Raw genomic sequence first — 27,466 nt, forward strand, 5'->3', positions numbered from 1 at the left:
CCCTCCCAAAATGGCATCGGATATCTAGCAGCAAAGAGATAAAGTGGGCTCAATTAATTCATATTTAAGTATTTCAATTAGTGATTACCAGACTAGGTTACAAATATGTTTGTCATTTTCACTGCTCGCACATTGCTAAACAGAAGAGGTTAGAAAGCCCAAATGATTAATGATTAACATGGAGAGTCAGAGACTGTATTTCTTGGACTCATTATTGCTCCTTTGCTGGTGACAAAGGCAAGCTTTGGCTTGCCACAGGTCCCTATGGAGAAATTTCTGTCTCGATTTACTGTTTGTAACAACTCACTAGCAGCACATATAACCACGTACATTTCAGATAGCAATTCATTTATATAATTACTATTGAAAGGTCACTGTTAACTGATTTCCTTCTGTTTACTGCATGTTAAACAATCCCGCATCCAATTTATATCAACAGACACCTTGTCTCTAATGTATGAGATCTTCAAGTAGCAATGTTCATGAGAAAAATGAATTTCTTAGTGCCAATAACAAGCAGAAAAGAATCCATCTTGCTGCTATGCATCTATCTGCTTATTGGGCTCTTACCACAGATTTCCGGATACTTGCTCGCGGCTTTGGGATGGGCTTGCCAGCTTTATTTTCAAGGCTATCTTGCATTGTTGGTGGGCCGTGGCCACCTTTCCTGGCTTGTAGGGCCAACTGATAAGCCACTTCGAAAGCTTGTCCCAGCGTTAAAATGATCTCATAGGCTAAATTCTGGTGTAAAAAAAATATTGGATTTGTAAGAGCCATTTGAATATAACTTGAGAAAAATAATATGAAAGATATTGTGTGCATCATCTATAACAGAAACACCTTTTCTAACTTCAGCGGGTAACACCTTTAGAGGTCAGAAATAGTGAGCTCTGAAGTATGTTTATTATTCTAATCCATATCCTTATTTAAGAAAGGACATACTTGCTTTGGAGGCGGTTCAGAGAAGGTTCACTCGACTGATTCCTGGGATGACAGGGTTATGAGGAAAGGTTGGACAATTGGGCCTGTATACACTGGAGTTCAGAAGAATGAGAGGTGATCTTATTGAAACATATAAGATCCTGAGGGGACTAGAAGGGATAGATGCTGAGAGGATGTTTCCCCTTGTGGGAGAGACTAGAAGTAGGGGCCAGAGTTTAAAAATAAGGGGTCTCCCATTTAAGACGGAGATGAGGAGAATTTTTTTCTCTCAGAGGGTCGTGTGTCTGTGGAACTCCATTCCCCAGAGAGCGGTGGAGGCAGGGTCATTCAATATTTTTAAGGCTGAGTTAGACAGATTCCGGATTAACAAGGGAGTCAAAGGTTATAGTAGGTAGATCGGAGAGTAGGGTTGAGGTCACAATCAGATCAGCCATGATCTTATCAAATGGCAGAGCAAGCTCCAGGGGCCGAATAGCCTACTCCCGCTCTTAATTCATATATTCATATATTATTAAAATAAGAATGATCAATGCCATGTCTGATTACATTATCTTTTTTGATATAGCTTATTAAAGCACCAGCATATCACCTTAAAAGTGGCATGTTTCATAATTAAAGCCAAGTCTAACCCATCATATGGAATTTAAGCTCATGTCAAAAGCAGCTTACTAATATTCAACCTTGAAATTATTTTTCTTCTTGATGCATTCCACCAACTGACATGTTTTTGATTTGATATCAGCAGCATCAATATCCAAATAAATAACCCAGAAATGTTTGCTTTTGACAGATTATTCATACTACCTAATTGTACATTGCTCTCTGAGGCTGTGTAGCATAAAGGTTGTATTGTATCAGCATTTTTTTTAAACTGATAGATTTCTAATGTCTAAGGCGCTTACTCCCAACAATTTTAACTGCAACACTGTGGATCTCCATGGAAACAACAGGATCTTTTCCACTGCAGCTGTGTCGCTGATTCTAACTGGAGACTTCTGCAGCACGGGGGTTCATTTTATAGTAATTTATGTTTGAACTAGTTCCAGCATCCATATTTGTTCTAACTCTCGCTGTTTTAGAAAAGGGTGAAAACAATTTGCTGCCCCAATAAAAATGGATGTAACCTTGGCTGAAAAACAGAAATATTTAGGGTTCAGGAATGTAGGACTGTGATGTACTGGACTTATTGCAAATTTTAGGATCACCCCCCAATCAAAATGACTTTGTGTAATCTAATTATGTTGTATTCACTTAAAACAGAACAACATGGCGTGTTTAGGAGGGCATTGAATATTTCTAATTTATATAAGCCATTTGTCAAGATTTTATAATATACTAACATTTTACCAACATTTTATAATATACTAAATAATATTTTATGGAAACATGTTGTACTGTAGAATTTAGTGGATATTAGATAGTGGCAGCTTTATTTTGTAACTGTACAACAACAGCTTCACTTAGCCAACTCTGCAGAGTGTAAAGATTCATGTCTACAATGCGCTCCTCGATTAATCTGGAAGCCAACTGTGGTACACAATGGACTCGAACACTGGGAGAAAATATACTTTGCTCATCTCTAAAAATTTAACATTGTGAGAACTATGAACAACATTATGGGAAATTGTTCAAGTCAGAACACTAGCTGTTCCTAAGAATATTTGCATGAGCATTCTAATGGTAATATAGGAGTAGTGTTTGGCATTATATATTATGTATACACAAATACCCAATAAAAGGAATGGCATCCAATCAAATTCTCCGATCCTGCCAGCTATGAGCAATTGTCAAGGCCCTAAGTTTTTCCATTGGAAAAGCAATGTAAGTAATTATAAATATTGTCATTCATCAAACTGTTTTTAGAAAAATGAAAAGTGTCTGGAAGATCTGTCTTTTAAATATAAAATCTGATTTATGTGCACGTCAGGGCTGATTTTAACGATCATTCATTGAATAATGTGTGACCTATCTTTAAAGCAAAGGTCTGGTTGCTTCCTACAATTCTAAAGCAATCCATGTGGCCACCAATAGCAGAATGTGATGCATATAAACCATCTTTAAAAAAATGTCTGGACATGCAATATAATAAATTTGCTCACTTATATCTTTTTCTTAGTTTCAAATGCAATCTTCAAAAAAGTTCCACACTTTCAAAGGACAATTTATTAACTACATTTTTAATTTTACTCTAATGAAAATAATGAAATTGAACGTCCTTAATGAACAATGTGGAGGGAGCGCACACATCAGCGCTTGTTTTGGTTGTGGGCCAATATCAAGACAGTAGTCTTTAAGTATTAGGGCTTAGAAGATATGCTGTGCATTTATTGTTAACTTTTGCACAGCTCTCAGACAATGGCTCAAAGTAATCCAATTATGCAGCAATCATCCGAAACAGAAAACACTACTAGTTGTTTGTAGTCAGAAGTGAGTGTAACCCAGCTCCTGAAATCGGTCTCCTACCAGTGAATAAGAATCCAACCAGGAAAGGGAAAAAAATACACATCAGAACCTCGTCAGCAGTTCAGAGAAAGATGAAAAATGTCAAGAGACTGACCACATCAAATGCGCTGAATACATGACAGTAGTGGTGACTTGACTTTAAGTCTTTAGTGATGTAGGCAAAGGTGGAAAGATCTTCAGGGTCTTGAGCAGCGCAAGAAATGTTCCTAATTTCATGTTCTGTGATGATATTCTGTAGATGGTAAAAAAGAGAGCTAAAATTAGCAGGTTTACAAATATTAGGAAAAAAAAGCATTTGCAGGGGTGAACACAAAAATATATGAAACTTATTGCATATAATTAGCAAAGCTCATTACTATGTAGGGACACATGGAATTGCTTTTAGGTGCTTTGTTTGAGATATACAAAAGTTGCAGTGGTTTGCCTGATTTAGCAAGTCTAACTTTTGTTAGACTTGCTAAATCAGGCAAACAACTGCAACTCACTCATTGCCTGTTTAAGTTATGTTATAGTGCTTCACAACATAGTTGTTGCACATTACATTGTTAGCTGCATGGATATGTACGTTTGTATAAAACTTTCTGACTGCATCAATTTAGGTGAACAGGTGACAAACGCTCACTCACTCTGACTTCAACACAGGAGAATAAAAAGATAGTAAGAACGCCAAAGCAGCAATCATTACACAATCATACTACGACTAACGGTACCCTTTACAAAACCAACAAAAAATGTTACTCAAAATTATTCCTGCATGGTAATATATTTATACAAGCTGCTGTTTGGTTTCTGTCAATTGTGAACAATCATTGATATTAAGTTTGCAACATAAAAAGTAAAATCACTAATTAATCAGTTGGAGGAAAAGCTCCTGACAATATCAAAAATTTCGCTGGCAACAGTTTTGGATCACACAAACCGAATCTGCTTCTCTATAGTCAGGAGGCAGTTCTATTAAACTGAATGGAATGGGAGATAACTTCTCAAGTCAAATGCTTCAAGCTAAAGTGTAAAAGCATGTTTAAGTAAGACCTCTGGCAGACTTTCAGTTATAAATAGAGGGAGAACAGATTTTCTGAAATGATAACCTATATCTGAATCTCAGCTGCCACAGGTCAATTCTCTGCGGTTTTTGGAATTGTACTGAGGCAACATTTGGCCTTTAAGAGCTAAATAACTTGCAGCCATTTTTAAACAGCATTTCAATGTCAGTGTAACTTGGTTATATATTTTGATGAAACTATACCATCACAAAATTTACAGTGCGGGAGAATCTAATGCTGTTAGTTTGATGGTAGTGTGGTCTTCCATCCTGGAAAAAGCTGATAACTCTACTTGCATGGGTCATGGGAGTTTGTCTATTTGGTGTTGAATTAAATATTTTATGCTTTGTAACTTTTTTTTGAATGCTCAGCTCTAATAAAGAATAAGTTCTGATCAGGTCTCCTCTACATTGTATGTACGACAACGTTTTAAAAAAATTGTGGATCCATGAAATTAGGCCAGTCTAGCTCCCAGGACAACTAGAGCAATTTGCTCTTTTTTCCACTCCAAACCAATGAAACATTAGGATGGTATTATGTAAAATTTAATTTCTTATTATATCTTTTAATGAACTAGTACACTCCCTACATTGATCTCCTACTTATTTAATTTATATTATAGTCTTTCACAATTATTGCACTTTACATTGCTGGTATAATATTGTATAATATTTTAAAATGTTCTGAGTGCATCAATCTCTGTGACCAAATGACAAACACAGCAGAGATTAATGGTATGCAAAGGGATCTGGACCCATTAAGGAAATAGGGTAAGGAATCACACATAGATATGAATGTGATTACGTAATTCAGTGTGTACACGATAAAGCGATCCTATTTTAAAGTAGGCTGGTAGAATTGTGGAATTCACTGAAGCCCAATCCCACCAGGGTACAACAACTTTGTCCATTACCATACATGGAAAAGGAATTGGTGTGAAAATATCCAGTCAATGCGAAGCTATTATTGACAAGGTCATTCACGTAACTACGAATCATCTGAAAGCCATTTGGCTATAACAAAAGGAAATGTTTAACTTCGTATATACAATTGATGAAGCCACATCTGGGTTATTAGGGATTTTTTTTTGACTTTGCACTACTGGCAGGAAGCCAATTGGAAATTCAAGTGCTGGTGTCCAGGATTTTCTGACCATTAAGTTAAATTGGCAAGCCTTATTTCTAAAAAGCTGACAGGAATGGATAATATTGATGAAAGAGGGTTACCTAAATGAACTGTGAATACAGAACTAGCAGACACAAGGACAAAATTAACAACTCTCAAGAAAGACTTGAGATTACAAGGAATTTTCCCTTCCTTATAGTAGATAAGTGCTCTGCTTGGACCAAGGAACGAAACTGGTGACGGATGAACAATGTAGAATTTAAGGTTCGATAGATATTCTCCAGCTGGGCTTAATTTATCTTCTTTCGTAGGTCGCAGTGGGAATCTTTAAAGAACCTGTCCTCAGAAGATTAAATGAGTTGGTTAACACCCATGATATAGCTGATGGTATCTGGTCTCTGGAAAGAACAGTCTTTAAAAGCTGAATTTTTTTTCGTTCTATGCTTTATGTTCTTGGAAGATTCATTTCAAAACTCCCCCCTTTATTCATTGTTGTACATTTGCCTGTAAAAATGTTGCTTTATGGCACCGAATTGTTTTCCCCAATGAGTTTTGAAGAAAGAAAGTGTTTTGAAGGAAGAAAGAGTTTTGAAGAAAGAAATATGTTTAAATGTATTGTAAATAGATTTGTTATATATTGATGAAGACAGAACACTTTCCCATAATGTGCCTCAAATCTATTTGGCCACACCAATGTGACATTGTGTCAGGAGGGCAAACAAGGCAAGGGAGTACATAATAAATGGGAGGATACTGAGAGGTGTAGAGGAACAAGGGACCTTGGAGTGCATGTCCACAGATCCCTGAAGGTAGCTGGACAGGTAGATAAGATGGTTAAAAAGGCATACGAGATACTTTCCTTTATTAGCCGAGGCACAGAATATAAGAGCAGGGAGGTTATGCTAGAACTGTATAAAATATTGGTTAGGCCACAGCTTCAATCGTGCGTACAGTTCTGGTCACATTACAGGAAAGATGTGATTGCACGAGAGAGGGTACAAAGGAGATTTACAAGGATGTTGCCAGGACTGGAGAATTTTAGCTATGAGAAAAGATTGGCTAGGCTGGGGTTGTTTTCTTTGGAACAAAGGAGGCTGAGGGGAGATTTAATTGAGGTATATAAAATTATGATGGGACTAGATAGAGTGGATAGGGAGGACCTATTTCCCTTAGCAGAGGGGTCTGTGACCAGGGGGCATAGATTTAAAGTAATTGGTAGAAGGATTAGAGGGGAGCTGAGGAGAATTTTTTTCACCCAGAGGGTGGTGGGGTTCTGGAACTCACTGCCTGAAAGGGTGGCAGAGGCAGAAACCCTCAACTCATTTAAAAAGTACTTGGATGTGCACTTGAAGTGCCGTAACCTACAGGGCTACGGACCAAGTGCTGGAAAGTGCGATTAAGCTGGATAGCTCTTTTTCGGCCGGCATGGACATGATGGGCTGAATGGCCTCCTTCTGTGCCGTAACTTTCTATGATTCTATGACAATTCCATTACACGCAGCAGTCTTTCTTGTAGCCTCACAGTGCCAATTTAGGACCAAGGTAGCGAGCAGACAGTTTTGTGATGTGGACCTGTGCCCACCAAAAACTGGGCTGAGCCCAAACTCATATGACTTTGAAACATTAGAGCTGGCAGGAAAAGATTTTCATCCCATCAGTCTCAATTAAATCTGAACTTGGCTCCAAATGTACCCACAATCTCTATAACTCCCTTTATTTTCAAGACTAATAGAAATGCAATTTATTGCAATACAAGATCAGAATCTCCAAATTATTGGAATTGGTGCAGTGCCCAGTTGCATTAAGAAAAATCTCACTTCCTATGGGTTTCACTTACCTTGTTTGCAGCATCGATGAACTTTACCCCTTTGTACGAGATTGAAAGTACAATTGTAGGAATCTTCTTCATTTGTTCTGAAGACTTCTGGGAAACAGGACAGTGACTTACTTTTTCAAAAATAATGATTTTAGGAACATAAAACATTCTCAACAAATTGAGTGAGCACTACTGCAGCTCTCCTCTGAATGCATATTTGAAAATCAATCTTTTTGATTCTTTGAACAAACTGACTGTAGTTTTAGTTCTTGCTGACAGCAGATATCTTTTTGTGACAATCTTGTTTACTTATAATATTAATGCTGGTAATTCAATTAACAGAAGAGTCTAACTGCTAATTAGAAAATTTCCAAAAGAATAAAATCACAGACACTAAGTCTACAGTGGAGAACATTATGCATCCACTGACAGGAGGATTATTTTAAAACAGCTTCTAGAAAGGTGTAGAAGAGTAAAACAGGTATGCAAATCAGGTACACTACAGAACACTTGGACAAGTTAAATTGCTAGAACTTTACAGCAGAGGATGCCGCCATTCGGCCTATAATGTCTGTGCTGCCTTTCTGAAAGAGCTATCCACTTAGTCCCATGCCCTTTACCCAAACCCTTCAAAATGTTTCATATTCAAACATCTAACCACTTCCTTTTGAAAAGATAACTGGTATTGTGCTGAGATGGCAATACAACACAGGGCAACATGGCTAGAGCCTCATATTGTTCCGGAGCAGGAGTTAATTAATCTATATTCTGCAGGTTGTAATAAAGCTTCTGCACACTCAGGCACCAAAGCAACCAGAACAGGAATTTCTCCCCAACATACTGGCAAAAAGGGGTGGTTATTTACGCATTACACACATTTTTCAAGTGCTCCAACCACTTCAAAAACGTAATTCTTCATTCTTCACCTCCCACCGCCAAAAAAAATCTTTGAATGTCCTGAAACACATCTGTGTAATGGCACTTTTTTGCAGCGACTAAAAGATTTAAGATTCATAAAACTTGCAGAATGGTTGTATAATTGGCAAATTCATTCATGTGGGGTGGTGCATTTTGGTAGGAAGAATAAGGAGGCCACTTACTCCTTTGGAAAATAAGAGTCTAAATGGGGTAGAGGAGCAAAGGGTATCAAAAGTAGCAACGCAGGTTAATAAGGCCATTAATAAAAGCAAACCGAGCACTAGGGTTCAATTCTAGAGGGATAGAATTGAAAAGCAGAGAAGTTATGTTAAACTTGTATGGAACCTTGGATAGACCACACAGAATACTGTGCACAAATCTGGTCTCCAGATTATAAAAAGGATTACAAGGGTGATACTAGGACTGAGAGGCTATACCTATCAGGAAAGATTGACCAGGCTGGGGCTCTTTTTTCTAGAAGAGGTTGCCTGATGGAGGTCTTTAAGATTATGAATGGGTTTGATAGGCATAGAGACGATGTTTCCACTTGTGGGGGTGACGAAAACTAGGGGCTATTAAGAAAAGATAGTCACTAATAAATCCAACAGAGAATTCAGGAGAAACTTATTTACCCAAAGAGTGGTTATAATGTGGAACTCACTACCACAAGGAGTAGCTGAAGTGAATAGCATTGATGCATTTAAGGGGAAGTTAGATAAACACATGAAGGAGAAAGGAATTGAAAGTTATGTTGATAGGGTTAGATGAAGAGGGATGGGAGGAAGCTCATGTGCAGCATAAACACCAGCATAGATCAGTTGGGCCAAATGGCCTGTTTCTGTGCTGTACATTATATGTAATGGCCTGTTTCCGTGCTGTACATTCTATGTAATTCTATGTAATATAACAGTTATGTTGGTAGCATAGTTGAGTTGTGTACTGGAGCATAGGGAATGGTGTAATGGAATTGAGCAGCATAGGTAGAGATGTTCCTGATCTCAGCCTTATTGAACAGGAAGCATAAAGCAATAACCAGCCATTAATTTTTTGGTTGAGGAGTTTGTGTCACCCAGTTCCTTATTATATATATTAATAAGCACATAATTCAACCCCTGAATGTGTAGATAATTATGGGGGTTAATTTCAACAACACAATGGGTGTAGCAACATTATAAACCCATTGCTTTTTAAGAATGTTTACAATTTCTCTACATCTTGTACACAAAGGAGATTTTCCCTCTATTCTGCCAGGGTTTTAAGTCAATCTCTGCTTAACATCACCACTGATGTGAATTCCCCACGAGTATCTCAGTTCCACTGACACAATTTTGTACTGCCCAGCTATCACACTGAAAATCTTACAATAGACAACGTACCCGCATCTTAGAACATGCATCCTGTGTTGACTCTGTTCCTCGCAATTCCTTAACCAACATAGAACCTAAATACTAAATATAAGAGAAAAGAAAATTACATTTTGTCCTAATTCCTGTATAGCAGAATGCTGAAAATATGTAATAAATACTTTCGAAAGTGTGTTTCGGCAATCAAAATTAACATTTTGAATATTAATATTAAATATGTAAGACAAGCATATATCAGAGAACAAATTAGCTGCTGAACATACAGACCCCAAAATGGATGAATAGGGCAATTAAAGTGGCAGTAAGAAAGAAAAACAACCTATACAAAGCCTACTGGGAACAGGCATGGTATAGGAAAAAGCTAGAGCAGACTAAAATAGGTATTAGTAGCGCAAAGAAAGCATTAGAGGTGACAATAGTAAAAGACATTAACAAATAATGGTGGATAAATGGTGTAACACTTCCATTAAATAGTGGGGGGGAAATTTGGTACAAGCTTGTTAAGTGTTTGTACGATAGTATCACTGACTGTCTCAAATTACTTCTTGTTCCAAGTGTAATACAGAAGCTATAAAACAGTACGAGAAGCGAATGCACATAAATCACTGTACAGCATGCTAACCCCAACTTACCCTCCCCCTGTGCCTATTATCTAACAGGTACTTACATATGCTTCATAGTCACAGGACTGGAAGATCAGTTTCTCAGGATGATGTTGCCAGTACTGTACAGGAGTAGATGACGTGGCTTCATTTGGAGGCCGAAGAGTAATGGAAGGCTCACTCCATTCTGCCTGCTGAATATGTAAGTAAAATTAAACCACAGCAATACTGAACCCGCAGCAGCTTTGATAACAACATTTATTTTAAAAAGTGACCTGACTATTAAGATGTTATTAATGACATTTGTTTTCAATGGAGCCTCTTCGAGTGGAGGGCACTTAAGCCCAACCGTGATTAGACTCCATCCAGCTCAAGATAAGACATGCTGAAAGTGTGCATTGATAATTATAAATAATTAGGGCATATATCAAATCCTGGTAGCCGTGCTGTCCTCTTCTTTGTGTCTATGCCACCTTCAACATAACATTCCAGTGATGCAAAGGAGAATTTTTTTAGAAAACAAATTATGTTGTTTTTTTTCCCACAACAGTAACATCATTGGTTCCAAGTCACAGAAGTATCAATAAAGAAAATCAAGTCCTAAGCCTTAAAGTTGCACAGCGAGTGGCTATTACATTATTGAAGTTAGATCTTCTGGCAACCAGTGCCAGTGAGGACTAGGACGGAAATACGATTTCAGTAAGGCAAACTTCTACGGAATGAAAGATCAACCAAAATAAATTAAATGGGATGCATTCCTCAGAGATAAATCAGATGAGGAAAAATGGAAAACTTTTAAAACTAACATTAAATATGTAAGATAAGTATATATCAAAGAAAATATTAGTATGCTGAAGAAGCAGTCCCCAAAATAGATGAATAGGGCAATTAATGTGGAAGAAAAAAGAAAAATAATCCATACAAAGCTTACTGGGAAAAAGACAGGGGACAGATTTGGGAGAGTATAGGAAAAAGCTAAAACAGACTAAAATATTATCAACGGTGCAAAGAAAGCAATAGAGATGAATATAGTAAAAGACATTAACAAATAATAAAACAAATATTCAGCTAACAAGAGACTAGTTAGGAAGGAAGTTGGGACTCCAAAGATTAAAAGTGACGGGGTAATTCAGAATGAAAGGAAAATAGAATTATTTAATGATTATTTTCTCAGAAATATTCACTAGGCAAAAAAATACTATCCAATTATTATAGTACAACGAATATCTCAGAGGTTTCTGAAATATTGTGGAGAAGGTACTTAACCAGTTAAATGAACTAAAGGACTAACATATCCCTGGAGATGGTTGTCAAATGCCCTGCAATGCTACAGGCAACTAGGGAACTGTGGGATATTGGCTATAATTATGAAAGAGTCACTGGGTGCTGGGGACGTTTCACAGGAAGCAAATGTAGTATCTTAAATGTAGTATTTTAAAAGGGAGGAAAATATCTGACCCAGATAACTACAGGGCCTTGGCCAAACATCAACAGTGGATAACATAATGGAGGCTGGGGTAGTATCTATAAGCAACAGCTTAAAAAGAAACAGCTAGTATGGATTTAGAATGGGTTTTCTTGTCAATTTCTTTAAGGAATAAATAACACAGATAGTGGAAATCCTTTTGATATTGTTTATTTGGATTTTCAGAACACCTTCGGTAAGATTCCTCATAAGAAACTACTAATAAAGGCCATGGGAATCCAGAGTAGATCGTGGACTGGATAAAAAAATTGGAAAAAAGGTACTCATGAGAAGTGCAGAATAAGAAGAAGGGAAGCTGAAGTGGAGTACTGCAAGAATCTATGCTTAAAACACAATTGCTTCTTTCCTACGCAAGATTCAGACCAATTGTAAGTTTAAGTTTAAAGAAAACACTAAAATAAGTAAGGGTAGATGATGCAGGCAACAACCTACAATGGATTCAGATCAATTATGCTATTAGGCAATCCCAAATGACAAATTAAATTTAATATTAACAAAGTTAAAGCATTGCATATTGAGTGGAAAAAAATAAGTGACATAGGTATACAATGAAGGTAATAGAATTAGCAAAGGGAGACTTAGAAAGGGGCCAGAGAGTAACAGTAGACTTGTCACTTTCAACAGCAAGACAATATGGGGAAGCAACTAAAAACCAAATCAAATGTTAGTAAGATGCTGAGATACACAGCCACAACATAGATTATGCTGAGGCTTTATAATGCACTGGTCAGACCACACTTAGCATATTGTGTACACTTTTTGTCATCATCCTTCAAAACACAAAGTAGATGTATTGGAGAGGCTGCAGAGTAGTGCCCAAGTGTAAAGGAAGCATTAGAGAAGCTTAAGCTCAACAGTCCAGAGAGAAACTATTTAAGGAGGGATCTGATTCGATATATAAAGTATTAAATGGTATAGATAAAGTAAATCAGAATATTACTTCAAGATAAGTCAGGCCAGACAGACAATAGGGCTCTTTTGAATTGGTGAAAAGTAAGTTTAAAATAGACATTAGAGAAAAAAATATTTTCTCCAAGGGTGAGAAAACATTTGGAATGATCCACCACGTATGATAATTGAGTCAAAGATATCACAGGATGTTCAATGTGCAGCTGGATATTAGGCTGGATCAATTGGAGTACGAAAGGATGACATTTAATGGACCAAATGTCCATTTCTTATCCATGATATTTTCTTACATTCTTAATTTCCTTGTCCCATGTTAATGGGGGTCTGACTCTAAGTGTGCACGTCTCCATTTATTTTTATACTGATTAGTACTACACCTCTCCCATTAGACGTATGCATGTCTTCACCATCTGCATCCTGAAAGTTAAGCTGTCAACTTCTTATTCACAGGGATTTGAAAAGGTTAGCTCCAAATCTCTTTAACAAGCTTCAAAATGTTATAAATACAACAGGAACTGGCACTATGCAGTTTCAGAAAGGAGATTCCACACCAGCTTTTTTTCCTTATTACAGCAAAAATTTAGGACGATCCATCATGCTCAAATTTGACTTGTGCCAAGGTTTTTTAAACTGCTAAATAAGATTTTATCTAAAGAAGCCTCCACTATACATTTTACATTTATTCATTTTGAATTTTACTCATTCACACAACAATACCTGCATTCATTTGGCACCTTAACCAACTAGAATATCCTCTGGGGAGGGGGAGGGGGGGAAAGAGAGGTAAGCAGAGTCTTTTTGGCTCCACGATCACCTGGTGATGGAAGTTTGGAACCAAATCAAACCTCTGTGGATGACTTGGTAATCGGATACCCGAAATAGGTAGGCCTGCAATACTCCAGAGCACTGTTACCGATTGACCTGCAATCTGGCTGACTAATGGAACCTGGAGGGGAAGATCTGCCATTAGGGGTTGGAATTCCTCGCATTTGACTCCAACCAGCTCTGCAAACCAATACCCTAATGATTAGGGTGGTCCTGGCTGGACAAGCAGCAAGAAGTTTACCATTGCTCTGCATTGTGCAATTTTGATATATTAATAAGAACTGCGCTTAAGGTCTCTCGATTAGGTAAGTGGAGTATGTCCCTACGGGGAGAGACTATACACTCTTATCAGCACAATGGAAATTCTACAAGTAAAAATTTTGCAATAGCTTGGTTCAGAGACTCTTAAACAATGTCAAGGATGTCCATGTGTGTCAGACACCCGGCTGATCAAAACTAATATACACAGCACCTTAATGTCTTAAGTGCTATATATAGAATTACAATGAAATGCAGTGACTGTTTTTATGCAGACAGAGACATATTTCCCATTTCATTTAGGCTCAGAGTCCTAAATTGGCACAAACTCCCACAATTATATAAATACCAGAAGATCTCTCAAACCATGAAGCTGAAAATCTCTACAACTCACTAAAATAAAACATTTTTCTATCCCAGTGAGAATCTGAATGATAAAGGTTTTATTATTGATGATGATTTATTAATATTATTTTACCAAGCTATAACAGAGTCAGAACTGATAGATTATCAGGTAGTGCTGGAATATAGTATGACAAACAAACTTACAATTATGAGGAAAGTAAGCCAAACTAGTGCAAAGGGAACCCAAGGTTAACAACCTATTGCATGTTATTCAATGCAATTTACCTGAGCCATTTGTCTTTCCAGTTTTGACCTAGGCATATCCTCAAAGTAGCTGTCATTGATTCGCCTTCTTGCGTCCCCTTGCATCATTAAATGGGAAGAGGGGATATCAAGAGAGCCACCAGTGTAAGTGCTTTGGCTAAGGGATGGGGAAAGTTGAGGAGGAGTGTTGTTCCCAGGGTCCTGTTCCAGAAGCAAATAGCAACGCATTAATTAATGTTATGATTTATGTTACTGAATCTCTCCCAGTCCTAATGGTTTAGCTCCTCTGTGTTGTTCATCAGTGTGAAATCTAAGCATTTCAAATTGTTGAAACATTCAGAACACATATTTACAGCCCTCACACCTAAATAATCTATCTCAAATGAATGGAACTCTCAGGTAGTTTTAATCTTGGCGTATCACCAGTAACCTAGCAAGAGCTATTTGGTATAGATTATTAAACAACTGCTTTAGGTCATTAATTTCAGCATTAACACAAAAAACGGTATAAAAATGTGACTCTGGAGATAGAAATCAAAAGTATATGAAACAAATTTGTGTAACATGCTCCTTAATGAGACAGACAAACTGGGCTCACTAGGCTCCTTCAGGTTAAATATTTATGAAACTAAGGCTCATGATTCCCATAATGGGCAATAAAGATTCTTTTTCTCTTCCAACCTGCCTGTTTCATGAAAATCCTCTTGCCAACTTGCCCCCCTGGCTATAACCCCCACCATTCAACTAACAAACATGCGACAGTGGCCCAGGATGACTCCCCTCTTTGACTTTTCCTCCCCTTTGCGAGGTAGTGTCTGGTCTCAGCTCTATGCCTCCCCACAACAATGTAGCTGAGGTCAGAAATTTAAGCTGGGTAATGGAGGGGAGGGGAAAGGTGGAGAAAATCAATCCTTCCCCTTGACTCTATTGGCACTCCAACCAACTGATGCCACATTTGACCATCTTTATAAGACATTGGTTGAATAAATTATAAAGGGATACTTTTCCCAAGATTTTGTGTTTGAAAGAGTCACAAAAGTTGAGCTAGGCAAACACCCCATCTATCATTACTTTTGACAAAGTTCTTTCAGGGTTTGTTTTTTAGTTTTATGCTTTGATGAAATGTAGAAAACCCAGGGGAAAGCTGTTGTTACATTACGCTTTGTCCCTCATAGATATTGACTGCAGTTAACTGTTTAATCAGACTGTACACAGGTCCTGGAAAGGATGGACTTTAGATGGTTGTTTTGGTATCTTCTACCCTTGTGTAATCAGCAAAATGTTACATCTATGTTGTGTTCTTTGACTGAAGTACACTCTGAACTGATGTATTGTAACTACTGAATATTCTGTTTTTTCAAATGAAGACTTCTATACCTTGTAAATTCAGATGTGCAAAATGCTGGTTTTTAATTTACCTCTCCACTACCATCAATAACACAGCAGACAAATCAAAGGTCTTTATTTCAGTAAAGAATAAGTAATCCATTTGTTGTCAAGTGCCTTGGGATGTCTTAAGAATACGATAAGGTATTATAGAAATGCAAGTTATTTCCTTGTATAGAATACAACAACTTACAGTTTAATACCACCTTTCATGTAACTCTCGTGTGACCCAAACGAGAAGGAAGTGGGGATGGCAGGGTATTAAGGGATGTAGCTAAGACACAGTCACAAGTGCTAGAATTTGATGAGGCTTTTGAAGGTGGGGGGAAAGAGAGGTAGCAATGCTGGAGAGTTTGGGAAGAGAATTTCAGAGTGTGCAACCTGATGGCTGAAGGTTCTACCACCAAAGATGGAATGGAGGGGTAGAAAAGTGGCGGGCACTTGCTGGGGCATGGAGCTGTAGATTGCAAAGGTGGGACCAGCAAAACCATGGAGGGATTTGAAAAGAAGGCCAAGGATTTTAAAGTCAATGCACTTGGGGAATGGACAAGAATGAAGCTAGGTGAAGATATGGATGATAGGAGTGTAGGATTGGATAAGAGTAGAAGAGTTGTTGATGAGTTGTAGATTACATAAACAGCAAGGACAGTGTTGGAGAAATCCTGCAAGGAAATAACAGGATGATGGATTCAGTGGTAGTGTGAGGGGCTGAGAAGTGAGGGGTGAGGTAGGGGCTTAGGCCAGCTACATTGTGAAGGTAAGAGGAGGAACTCTAGATGACAGACTTGATGTGGAACGTGAAGTCCAATTCAGGATCGCAGAGCCTGTGTAAGCAGCCAGGAGGGGTACTGAATCAGTCCATGAGGCATACACTTTCTGGCAGAAGCCGACCATTCTTGCCCTTGTTGAGCTAGAGAAGGTTCTGGCTCACCCATGGCTTGATATCAGACAGGCAGATGGAAAGCATTGTGACAGACCTGGGGTCATGGGTGGCAATGAAGAGGGAGGACTGGACTAAGCTGTCTCTGTGCTTGCAAATAATGTCATAGAAGGGCAGCATGTAAATGATGAACAAGATTTATTTATCCATTACAATAAACAATATTGTTTTCTGATGTCAATTGTGCTGGCTAATTGTGCAGAAGTCTCCTCCTGAATAATGTAACCATTGTGCATATGAATCACCTACGGTACTGCACACCAATCTTTATCTAATCCTTTCAGAGACCTTGGTACATCTTTTCCAACAGGTTAACAAGACTAAAATGGCAAAACAGGGTACAGCACTGTCCCAAACAGTAGAAGTATCAACAGCATTATATTTCCACAACTAGACCTGCTACTCCAGTCATATCTACTCCAGTCCAACCAATGGGGAGAAAAGAAATACTTGGTATGCTCTTCTCCACTGCTGGCCAGGTAATGTGAATCATGGGAGATCAGAATGATCATCACAGAATGATGATAGCCAAGTAACTGCTTAAATCCTATTTCCTTCTAAATGGAAGGTCTATACACTAAACATAGTGTAAAAGAAATAGTTCATGACAGAAGGTGTGAAACTGCTTGGATTTGAATGAAAGCTCCAATAAAAACCCTGATTTATTAACTGCCTCCCTGACCCAGATATCTAGAAACAATTTGCATCACTTTTTTTTCCATAAAAACTATTTTAGGGTAACACGTCTTCAGTTATTTCTTTCTGGTTTCCCTTTGCACCCTGAGGCCATCTGAGATGAATTCAGTGACAGATAGTATGAAAAAAAACCACCAATGACATTCAACTTATTTCCTGAGTCACATCCATACCTCACCCATCTAAGGACTATAATATTGTGTACATGCTCATTATGGGAATGGGGTGGTGAGGGAGCAGGGTGTCCTAACTGAAGTGACAGCATCTCTCAAATCTCTGTAGTTAGGTTATTTTTATTTGTCAGATTAGCCTTTGCATATTACAAGCTGCAGAAGATCTAGAAATGCAGTAACTATAACACAAACTGTTCCCTTAAAAAGGGCCTGCATTTGGAATTCATAGACATTGCTTCTGCTACTTACAATATGTGCTCACTTTCTGTTGGCAGGTGGTTATTGCACAGCAGAGAAAGGAATAGGCAAAATACATTGCAAAGAAAGACAGATGGCAGCAAAATTGCTTTAAATTACAAATAATGATCTCAGGGATTTAAAAATGATTAAAACAACTGTTTCCATAACTTTTCCTACAATATGTACATGAAATGATTTTTTTCAGGACAACATATAAAAGAGTGACAGAACTTGGACAGTCCGTTTCATTTCAAGCTAGGCAGGAACGAAGGACAGACCATCTGCCCTGCACTAGAGTTTTGAGTTAACTGTTCCTTGGGCAAAGTATGGTGTAGAAGTAATTACAACCTGCAGTGGAGGCAGGTATCAGAAATTAAGTAGTGTACACGCACTCTATTGGGGGTAGAAGGCCTCAAGTCCATGTTGCTCAGCTTATTTCAGAGTGAGGTGACTTACCATCCAAGATACGATATATACATCATCTTGCAAGATGGCATTGCGGGATTCAGGACAACTGACCTATTGATATAAAAAGAGATCCAATCTGAATAGCACCTAATACGAGTGGCTTTTCCTTCCACCACTCTTGTCAGTTGTTCCCTCCTTCCAAGATGGAGGGTCCCATCATAGCATAGTGCTTCATCTAGCGGTCTGCATGAGAATTAACAACATTCGCTCCCAGCAGTGGGAGGCAGGTTCGAATGTACAAACAGTTCAATGTAAATTGCACGGATCTGTGGGCACATTTCTATGAGTCCCCAAACAGTGGCCTGGAAACAGTTATTTTTTCTGCTGATTTTAAGAACAGAAAGCCCTTTAAAACAATGTAAAATGGTGGAAATGTAGAGCAGTATCTGAGAAAAGAAAAGATGGGCTAATGTTTCCTGAAACTGGAAGATGAGCATTTCCAGCACTCCCTGTTTTTCTTTCAGCACTTTTAAATAATTCCAGTTGAAGACTATGCATCTGTGGTAAAACACAGCTTTAGAGAGCTGTAAAGACTTGTTACTTTTGTTTGAGAGCTGAATGTAAATTATGGGAAAAATATATTCTGAAATATGCATTAAAATTATTACTTTTTAAAAAACAGTTAAATTAAAACCTTTTGGCAACTATTAAAGAATACGGAACGGCCCCAGGCTCATTTCTGCCATGCTGTATGTATTTGTGAACATGACAACTGCATGTTTCCTTTCTTAACTGAATAATGAATTATTTGAAAAGCATGCTCCTTGAAAGGATTCCCTTTTCTTTCACGTGAGCAGAACTAAGGAACACCTTTCCATGAATGCTTCAGTGACATTTTAGGTTGAACGTGAAAAAAAACATTTGAACAGCCAAAATGTGAACCTGTCTTCGCAACTCCAAAAATTGAGATTAACGTTTTGCTTTCACACAGCCATCAAAAGCGTGCAGAAGAGCCTGGCTGGAATCTTAATGTGTCAGATTCCACAAACTACAGCAATCCATTACCGTCTGCAAAAATCCTTCCTTTGGATTCAATGGTTCGCTTCCTGCGTAGGAAATGAACCACTCACTAAGGATTTCCTTTAGCAGAGCACAACCGTTTAGCGTACTCCGTCCTGTACAATCAGGCAAAAAAAAGTGGTTGAATAGGATGAAGATAAAGAACAAGATGAACAGCAAATAATTACAAAATTTCTGGTACAAAAATGTTCCGAATGATTTAAGAAGTAAAAAAAAAACAACTCCTTTCCTGAAAAGGCTACAAAAAGCAGCCAGTTAATAAATGTTGAAAAGATTTGAAATGCTGTAAGTTCTGATGAGGAATCATTAATGTGGTGCAGACTAAAGCCAAGATTGACTCAGTGACTACCTGAATCCCAGTACCGTAGCTGAAGGGCTTTGACATTTGTGATAAATAGAGTTTGCTTTTTAATGAGAATAGTTATTGATTTTTTTTTCTTTTAACACCCACTGAAAGATTTGATAGATTTTTTTTTCAGGCTGCATTTGAACAAAAGGTCACAATAATAAAAATCTGAAATGAGTTTTTTCCACATCTTAATTTCACAGTATTGCTTGGAAGATCTTCAGGGAATATTCTCACATACAAAACAAAGAATGTTGGTGGTGGTCATGGAACAGGAAAGATTACTAAGGCAAGCAGCTAATAATGATACATGCCAGTGCTGAAGATTGGCCTAAGATAAGCTAATTAAAATTATACTGTGCTACGTTTCATGCGAATAGCAATATTAATTCAACATTGTATGAACATGGCTTACCCTCAGAGTAATGGTTCGAGGAGGCTTCTGAGGAGGCTCGTCGTGAAGTCTGTCTCCAAGTGATGCTAAGATTCGTTTTCTGTGACCCAGAAGGTTAATTTTCAACACCTGAAAGATTCACCAATGCAAATAAGAGTCCTCACAGAATGCAGAAGACAAAAAAATCTCCCAAAAAAATCTCCAAAACTAGTAAACGACCTTGCAGTGGGAGGTAATCCTACAGGGATGATGTACTGCGACGTGGTTACAGAATTAGCAGGATAATTATGGTCCGTCCTAATGTGTCATCATAAGTAGACAAGGCGCAATTCTAAAAAATCATTTTACTGGATAAAAGACACAAGCCTCTCATCTATTCCTTGTAGATTTAAATGCCAATCACTGCTCACAATGTAGCCCGAGCCTTCTTCTGACAGCTCACTGCAGTGTTTCTAGATGAAATGCCAAGAAGCATCCCTACAACTGAAGATTTAATTCCTTAGCTTTAGACCTTCACTACTTCTGTAGCTGTGCGAGACTGGTGAAGAAGCTATGCATCTTTTATGTACATCACAGGAAGGCCGTGTCAGGAAGGTGCTACAAAATGAATTGCCACGTCTGTAGTCATCCATATTTTTAATTATACAGTTGACAGCATTCTACTCATTACATAATAAGAGGAAAGCAAGCAACGGCTACGCATACCTGCTAAAAGAAAAACCCCAGGACAATGGATCCATGTTCTAACACCATTTAAATAAAGCAGTGTGTGTTTAACTGTACGAACAACAAACGCACACACTATGAGAATATATCACCCAAAGCAAATCAACAGCAACCTGCCTCAAGCTGGCTGTTAAAACACCATAACTGTTACACTGTTAGCTACGTTATATTCTCTAATGTTATTTTAATACATTTTTAGATTGTCATTAGTCTTTTGGCTCAACGTGAACACCCAAACCAAACACAAATGTGCAAAAGTGACCTTGCTTAGCTCATCCAGTAAATCTATGAATACATGGGACTGCTTCACTCACAGTATAGGGCAGTTTCCATGACTTATAACTTACCCAATGCCTTGGAGAATATTTCTCTACATTCCCCGATGGATTTTATTTGTGTTCAGCCAAGCGTTATGCTTTCTTTCACCATGTTTGTGATAGTCAGTAATTAGATGAGGACATTTTCACTCATTAGATTGGCATGAGGATATAATTGTATTGAGGACCAGAGAGTAATCAATGTTCATCTAAATGCTTTATCTGGTCAAAAAAGCACATCCTAATTGACAACTGAATGAAGCAGAGTCAAACCTCAGCTTCTCGTTTCTAAGCTGATTTTCTATTATACCTTAATTTGAATAATAGTTTCAGCGAATATGGAACATGCTTCTTCATTAAATGTTTACATTAGTTCTAGAATCTCATATAGTGTGATGGAAATTGTATTCATATGCTACAAATAGACTGCATAAATGGTAAATTAAGCTGACCCTGTTATTTTGTTCAGACTGAAGCTTTACGGATGTGGCCTTGTGAAATAGTTTTATCTATAATGAGTATCTTAAACTTAAAACACTTGCTAGTCACAGGTATGTGCAGTTGACAATACACTATCAACACATTTAATACAAATTAACTAAACTGAGCACTCAAGATTTTACTTGATCTCAAAAAGAATTAAGAACTGCATTCATGCATCAGTTGAACTCAATTATTTTCTCAACACAATCCTCTCCTGAACTTACACACGCGCGGCTCAGTGCCCAATCACTCGTCACGTTTTGTTGATTCTGCAGAACTTTCCAGATGTTCTAACAGTTGGAGTACTAAATTGGACCGTGTAGCATCCGTTGTTTCGGCACTACATGGCCTCCCGAAGTGCCAAGTTGGCGTCTTGGATGCGCACGCGCGTTTCCAGCATGACGTGCGCCAGACGCCATCTTGGTATAGGAGTTAGTGCAGGTGCAGATAACGAACGCTGAAAGCATGTAAAATAGGGAGAAAATGGCTTCAATCAGTGTGCAATGCTGAATTGAAGTGATAGACATCATTTTGGGACTTAACGCTCGAATCAGCGCACAATCTTAACCCCGACCATCTGAACGTGTCTTAGAGAGCCTGGAGGACACCCCACTGGCGCTATTTGAAGGGACCATGCAGGATTTACAGGTTAGTGGCTGGATTATTACTTCTGGCTGCCCAGACATTTGTAACCGTTTTTGGAGGTCTTCTATACTTGAATACTAGGACAGGGAGGCATAGACTAGCATTTAGAGCCAGGACGTGCAGGAGTGAAGTTAGGAAATGCTTCTACATGCAAAGGTTTGGAGAAGTTTGGGAAGCTCTTCTGCCAACGGCAGTTGATGCTAGCTCAATTGTGAATTCTAAATCCGAGATTGATAGATTTCTGTGAACCAAGGGTATTAAGGGATATGGGGCTAAGGTGGGTATATGGAGTTAGGTCACAGGTCCACCATGATCCCATTGAATGGCGGAACAGGCTCGAGAGGCTGAATGCCATTGCCACTTGATGCTTACTGATATGCGCTACCTTCTCCTGCAAGAAACCGGGACGTGTGTCTGGGCAATGAGCCTGTCATGTATGAATAGCTGCCAGTGTGTGTGGCGTCTGAGTTGTGGGTCGGCAGCTTGCAACAGTGGTAATGTGTGAGGGTGAGAGGAAGCATCTGATTGGAAGAGTTGAGTAGTGATGGAAAGAGTTTGTTGGGGGGTTTAGTGCATGGAGGTGTGGTGTGCAACCTTTATTCAATGTTTTAACATAACTCATCAGTATGTAAAAATAGGGATGGAACCTGCATCTGTGCTATACATGTGCGATGTCTGATCTCTGTTCAGACTCTGTGCAGACAGCAGGCTGTTATATTCAGCAAATAACAAGTACCAGCTACCTTTAAGAGATTTCTAACAGATAGCCTGCCTTTAAGAGATTGGAGATCCCCCTGCTGGTGGAAAGTGCAAACTGTATGGAATCCTTGTTCACGCTGATTTCCAACGCAGATTGCAGGTAAGTCCTCAGGCCTGACGAAAATCTCGTCCTGCCTGCGCAGGGACCATTGGGCGCATAATAATAGCTGAATCTGATACCCCCGCCCAGAAACAGGCCCTATCCAATTTTTCCCCTTTAGTGGCTTACTGAGCACTGAGCATTGAAACTAATGACAGGATAATTCATATAGTTACAGAATTCATAACGGTTCAAGTTTCAAAATTATATTTTAACCATTCTCAGAACATAAAAGCATCAACTGTTACAAGAATTCACTCATAATGAAACCTAATAAAATTAAACATCAACAAATGTCAATGCTGGGCTTATGTGCTTCTTACGCAAAGATTTCAATTGATCACATTTTGCATGTTTTAATACTCTTAGCATGCAAAAGCAAAGCATAAGCCAGTTTTACTATCAATCCTAGGTACACAAAACAGGTATTTATTATCACCACGAAAATTTATAAACTCCTGCCCCATTCAGAAATGGTACAGCTACACGGTACCAAAAAATCAGAAAGATTCACTTGTTCCATTTCTTGTGTAACAGAGGAGTTTGTTTTAATAAACAGGGCCAGGATTGGAAGTATTTCATTGCAATTTTCTTCTGGGCAATTCTGATTTTTGATCTCTGATGGAAAAGTTGTACCTGTCCCAAGTTTCTTCTGGTGCAGGTGTGACTGCACGACCATATTCTCAAATGATGTAGTATGTGTGATGGGGGAATGGTTGTGTCCTTATTCCTTGGTGCTTTAGGGAGCCTTATGCACTAACGTATGGGATTGGCATTTGAATTTTAGTTATGCAAGTACTGCAAAAATGATCAGGTAATTGTGTTGAAATTACAGTATGTAGAGGACACAGTTGGAATTACAGTGGACATGGAATTACATGGATAATTATTTTTGAATTACAATATATTGATGAAACTGTATAGTCATTGTATTCTAAAGTCTTTGTGAAATTAAGTACATAGGAGTTTTAAAGTCCACTTTTCACTTAGGCTGGGTTGTCACATTGGCTGCCATAATATCTCTACATTTGTGCACTGTTACAGGTCCCAAAGCTTCCTAATACTGACACACCAACCAAATGTTGCTTTACCTTGTTGCTGTTTTCTTGATTGTAATGTTGCTGAAGGATATCAGAATGTTTCTTAAAGCAGTTGGCTACAAATGTCCCAGATTTTTCTGTCAATGACTGCCTGTGATATCAACCTACATGGAAAATGACAATCATAGGGGAATAGCCTTCAATGAGGTCCCAGTATTTGAATGCTATGACCACAGGGAGGGACAAGAGAACATGTCATAAGAACAAAAGCTGAAGAGGAATGGGAAGACTGGTCTGGAGGACTGGCTTAAACCCTATAGGTTTACTTGCCTTATGAAGTAAGTAATAACACAAATTCAAATGCTTCCGGTTTTGTTTTAAGGGTATAAATTTTGTAATGTTGACAGGATAATGTAAAAAAGAGAATGAAGCATGATTTAATTTCATGTACACAGTCTTTTTGAGTAAAGGAGTATTATCCTGTATATGCTTCTATAAGCATATATACACTGAGAAAAAAACAAACTAATATGAATCAACTTTCTTTGAAGTGCACTTTTGAAACATTTTGCCAGGTGATTAATATTACACCACTTCCTCTGTTCCCAGGGTGTCTCTGGCAGATCATCGACACGAGAGGACACCACCCACCAGGTGCATGGTTCATACTCCTGTGACTCGGCCAACGTTGTCTACCTCATACGTTGCAGGAAAGGATGCCCCAGAGCATGGTACATTGGCGAGACCATGCAGACGCTGCGACAACGGATGAACGGACACCGCGCAACAATCGCCAAACAGGAGGGTTCCCTCCCAGTCGGGGAACACTTCAGCAGTCATGGACATTCATCCACCGACCTTCGGGTAAGCGTACTCCAAGGCGGCCTTCGAGACACACGACAACGCAAAATCGTCGAGCAGAAATTGATAGCCAAGTTCCGCACCCATGAGGACGGCCTCAACCGGGATCTTGGGTTCATGTCACGCTACACGTTACCCCACCAGCGAACAAATGTTATCTGTTTTTAATATAATGGGTCATTTGCTGGCTTTCTCTGCCTTCCGGATGTTTCTGCCTCTCTCTGTTTTTTTTTGTTTTTTTTTTTTTGTTTTTTTTTTCCTGTTTGTTTTTTTGTTGAATGTGTATTCGGGGGTTCTGCAGGTGACACCTCTCTGTCTGAACACGGTGATTGCCTTGGCAACGGGCAGTTGCAGGGGCAGTCTGTAAACACCATGTATTGTTCTGTGATGTATAAATGCGTAGGCTTCAAGGAGCTCCTGAACATTTACCTGACGAAGGAGGAAGCCTCCGAAAGCTTGTGAATTTAAAATAAAATTGCTGGACTATAACTTGGTGTTGTAAAATTGTTTACAAAAGTTGTATAGAACCTTGGTTAGACCGCACTTGGAGTACTGTGCACTGTTCTGGTTTCCATATTATAAAAAGGATATAGAGGCACTGGAGAAGGTGCAAAAAACATTTACTAGGATGATATCAGAACTGAGAGGTTATACATATCAGGAAAGATTGAGCAGGCTGGGACTCTTGTCTCTAGAAAAAAGACTGAGGGGTGATCTAATAGAGGTCTTTAAGAATATGAAAGGATTTGATAGGGTAGACGTAGAGAAGGTTATTCCACTTGTGGGGGCACCAGAACTAGGGGCCATAAATATAAGATAGTCACTAATAAATCCAATAGAGAATTCAGGAGAAACTTCTTCACCCAGAGAGTGATTGGAATGTGGAACTTGCTACCACAAGGAGAAGTTGAAGTGACTAACATAGATGCATTTAAGGGGAAGCTAGAGAACACATGAGGGAGAAAGAAATAGGAGGATATGCTGATAGGGTTAGATGAAGTAGGGAGGGAGGAAGCTCGCGGTGGAGCATAAACACCGGCATGGAGCTGTTGGGCTGAATGGCCTGTTTCTGTGCTGTACATTCTATGTAATTCGATGTAATTCTATGTACGGTCTCTAGGGTGCGGAGTTATTAGAACCGAATAGGCCTGATGGGTCTAATGTGCATAAAGCTGCTATACAACTAATCAATTCACCTTTGTAAACTGAATTTGTCTGGTTATTCTGTTCCTGTGTAAAGTGCAAAAGTTGATTCTCAATTGTGCTTCACAATTCAGGCTGTTTTTTTGTTATTTTCTCTGAAAATGAATTAAAACTGACACATTATTACCCCCCATGGATATAAAAGGAATAAATGGAGTAAATAATGATGAGCAGCAAGAACTAAAATGTGAGTGTATAGCCAGATTTTTAAACGGGCCCGTGTCTAACTCAGTCTAAAAAAGATCTAGGGGTGGAATTTACTGTTTATTTGCACCCAGAGACAAGTGTAATTGGGGCGTGAAGCAAATACCTGGCTTAAAAGACTAAAGAAACTCGGATGCATATGTGTTATGCATGTAATTACGCTATGCCCACATTTCCTTGCTCTTTTACACCTGTCTATCGATTCCTGCCCCCAAATGCATTTTGACTCATTGTAACAGCTCCGCCGCCAGGCTAACGAGCCGTACATGTGTTCAAAACAAGTGTAAAATTAAGCCCAGAATTTTAGGTGCAGCAGGAAACATTCTTCTGGTGTTTTATTGCGATTTTTTTTTTACTTATCCTCACTAAGACCTGCACTGTATTTTCTGTCTCCTTGAATGCATTTTTATGGCATCAGTATAAGTCACATTAAAAATTGAAAAGTTTCCATGATTGCATGTTCTTAAACATGCTGTGTCTAATATGAATGAATGATAGTTAGGTGGCTTGAAACTTTAATTTTTGTACTTAAAGAAGGAATATATAGTGTGAGTTCGACACTTTCCTTGGGCCCTGATTGTTTATGCTGATTTTCACTTGTTTACGCCCATTTTTATGTTCCTGTGTATGTTAGAGATTGGCAGGAAATTTGGGTGCCATTAGACATCAGTGCATGAATGAGCAAAATCTTAGGTGTAACTTTCTGATTGCACCCCGACAGGAAATTCCAACCCCTATAATTTTATTTTATTTTGGAACAAAAAAATGTAATTCCTACCCAAAGGCCTTTTGACTGATTTTTCAAGTAGATTTTAAAAAGTGCTTTTTAAAAAAAAGTAATCAGTATGGGGATGGACATTCCACTGACTGGACTCATCCAACTCTTTGGTCCTCCAGATCCAAGGACACATCTAACTTAAGAAATAGGATTCGAACATCAGGTGGTGCGAATGCAGAGCTATAACTCTCCATACTTAATTCCAAGATGGCAGGCCTCTAGTAGAGCTAAGAACAGCTCTGTTCATATACATCAATTCTATTTTTTGGCAGGACAACACCTTCATTTTCCGCAAAGGTTGGGCAGTCATTGTATTTCTTATTTCAT

General features: G+C 38.5%; 1 protein-coding gene across 12 annotated transcripts in view; it reads right to left on the reverse strand.

Moving 5' to 3' along the window:
- Nucleotides 1-27,466, reverse strand: part of anks1b (ankyrin repeat and sterile alpha motif domain containing 1B) — a 738,433-nt gene that overhangs the window by 11,604 nt on the left and 699,363 nt on the right. For 5 of the 12 annotated variants that reach the window (XM_068004841.1, XM_068004843.1, XM_068004850.1 and 2 more), the window contains 8 exons: nucleotides 20,045-20,152; nucleotides 18,252-18,314; nucleotides 14,382-14,561; nucleotides 10,339-10,467; nucleotides 9,684-9,755; nucleotides 7,411-7,497; nucleotides 3,500-3,637; nucleotides 571-741 (listed from right to left, as the gene is read on the reverse strand). In XM_068004841.1, coding sequence (XP_067860942.1) covers nucleotides 571-741; nucleotides 3,500-3,637; nucleotides 7,411-7,497; nucleotides 9,684-9,755; nucleotides 10,339-10,467; nucleotides 14,382-14,561; nucleotides 18,252-18,314; nucleotides 20,045-20,152 — 948 coding nt within the window. The remainder of the gene's footprint in view (nucleotides 1-570; nucleotides 742-3,499; nucleotides 3,638-7,410; nucleotides 7,498-9,683; nucleotides 9,756-10,338; nucleotides 10,468-14,381; nucleotides 14,562-18,251; nucleotides 18,315-20,044; nucleotides 20,153-27,466) is intronic. The other 7 variants (XM_068004853.1, XM_068004844.1, XM_068004851.1 and 4 more) reach the window with 5 other exon arrangements.

The sequence above is a fragment of the Heptranchias perlo genome, chromosome 24 (genome assembly GCF_035084215.1).
Source record: "Heptranchias perlo isolate sHepPer1 chromosome 24, sHepPer1.hap1, whole genome shotgun sequence".
Lineage (NCBI taxonomy): Eukaryota > Metazoa > Chordata > Chondrichthyes > Hexanchiformes > Hexanchidae > Heptranchias > Heptranchias perlo.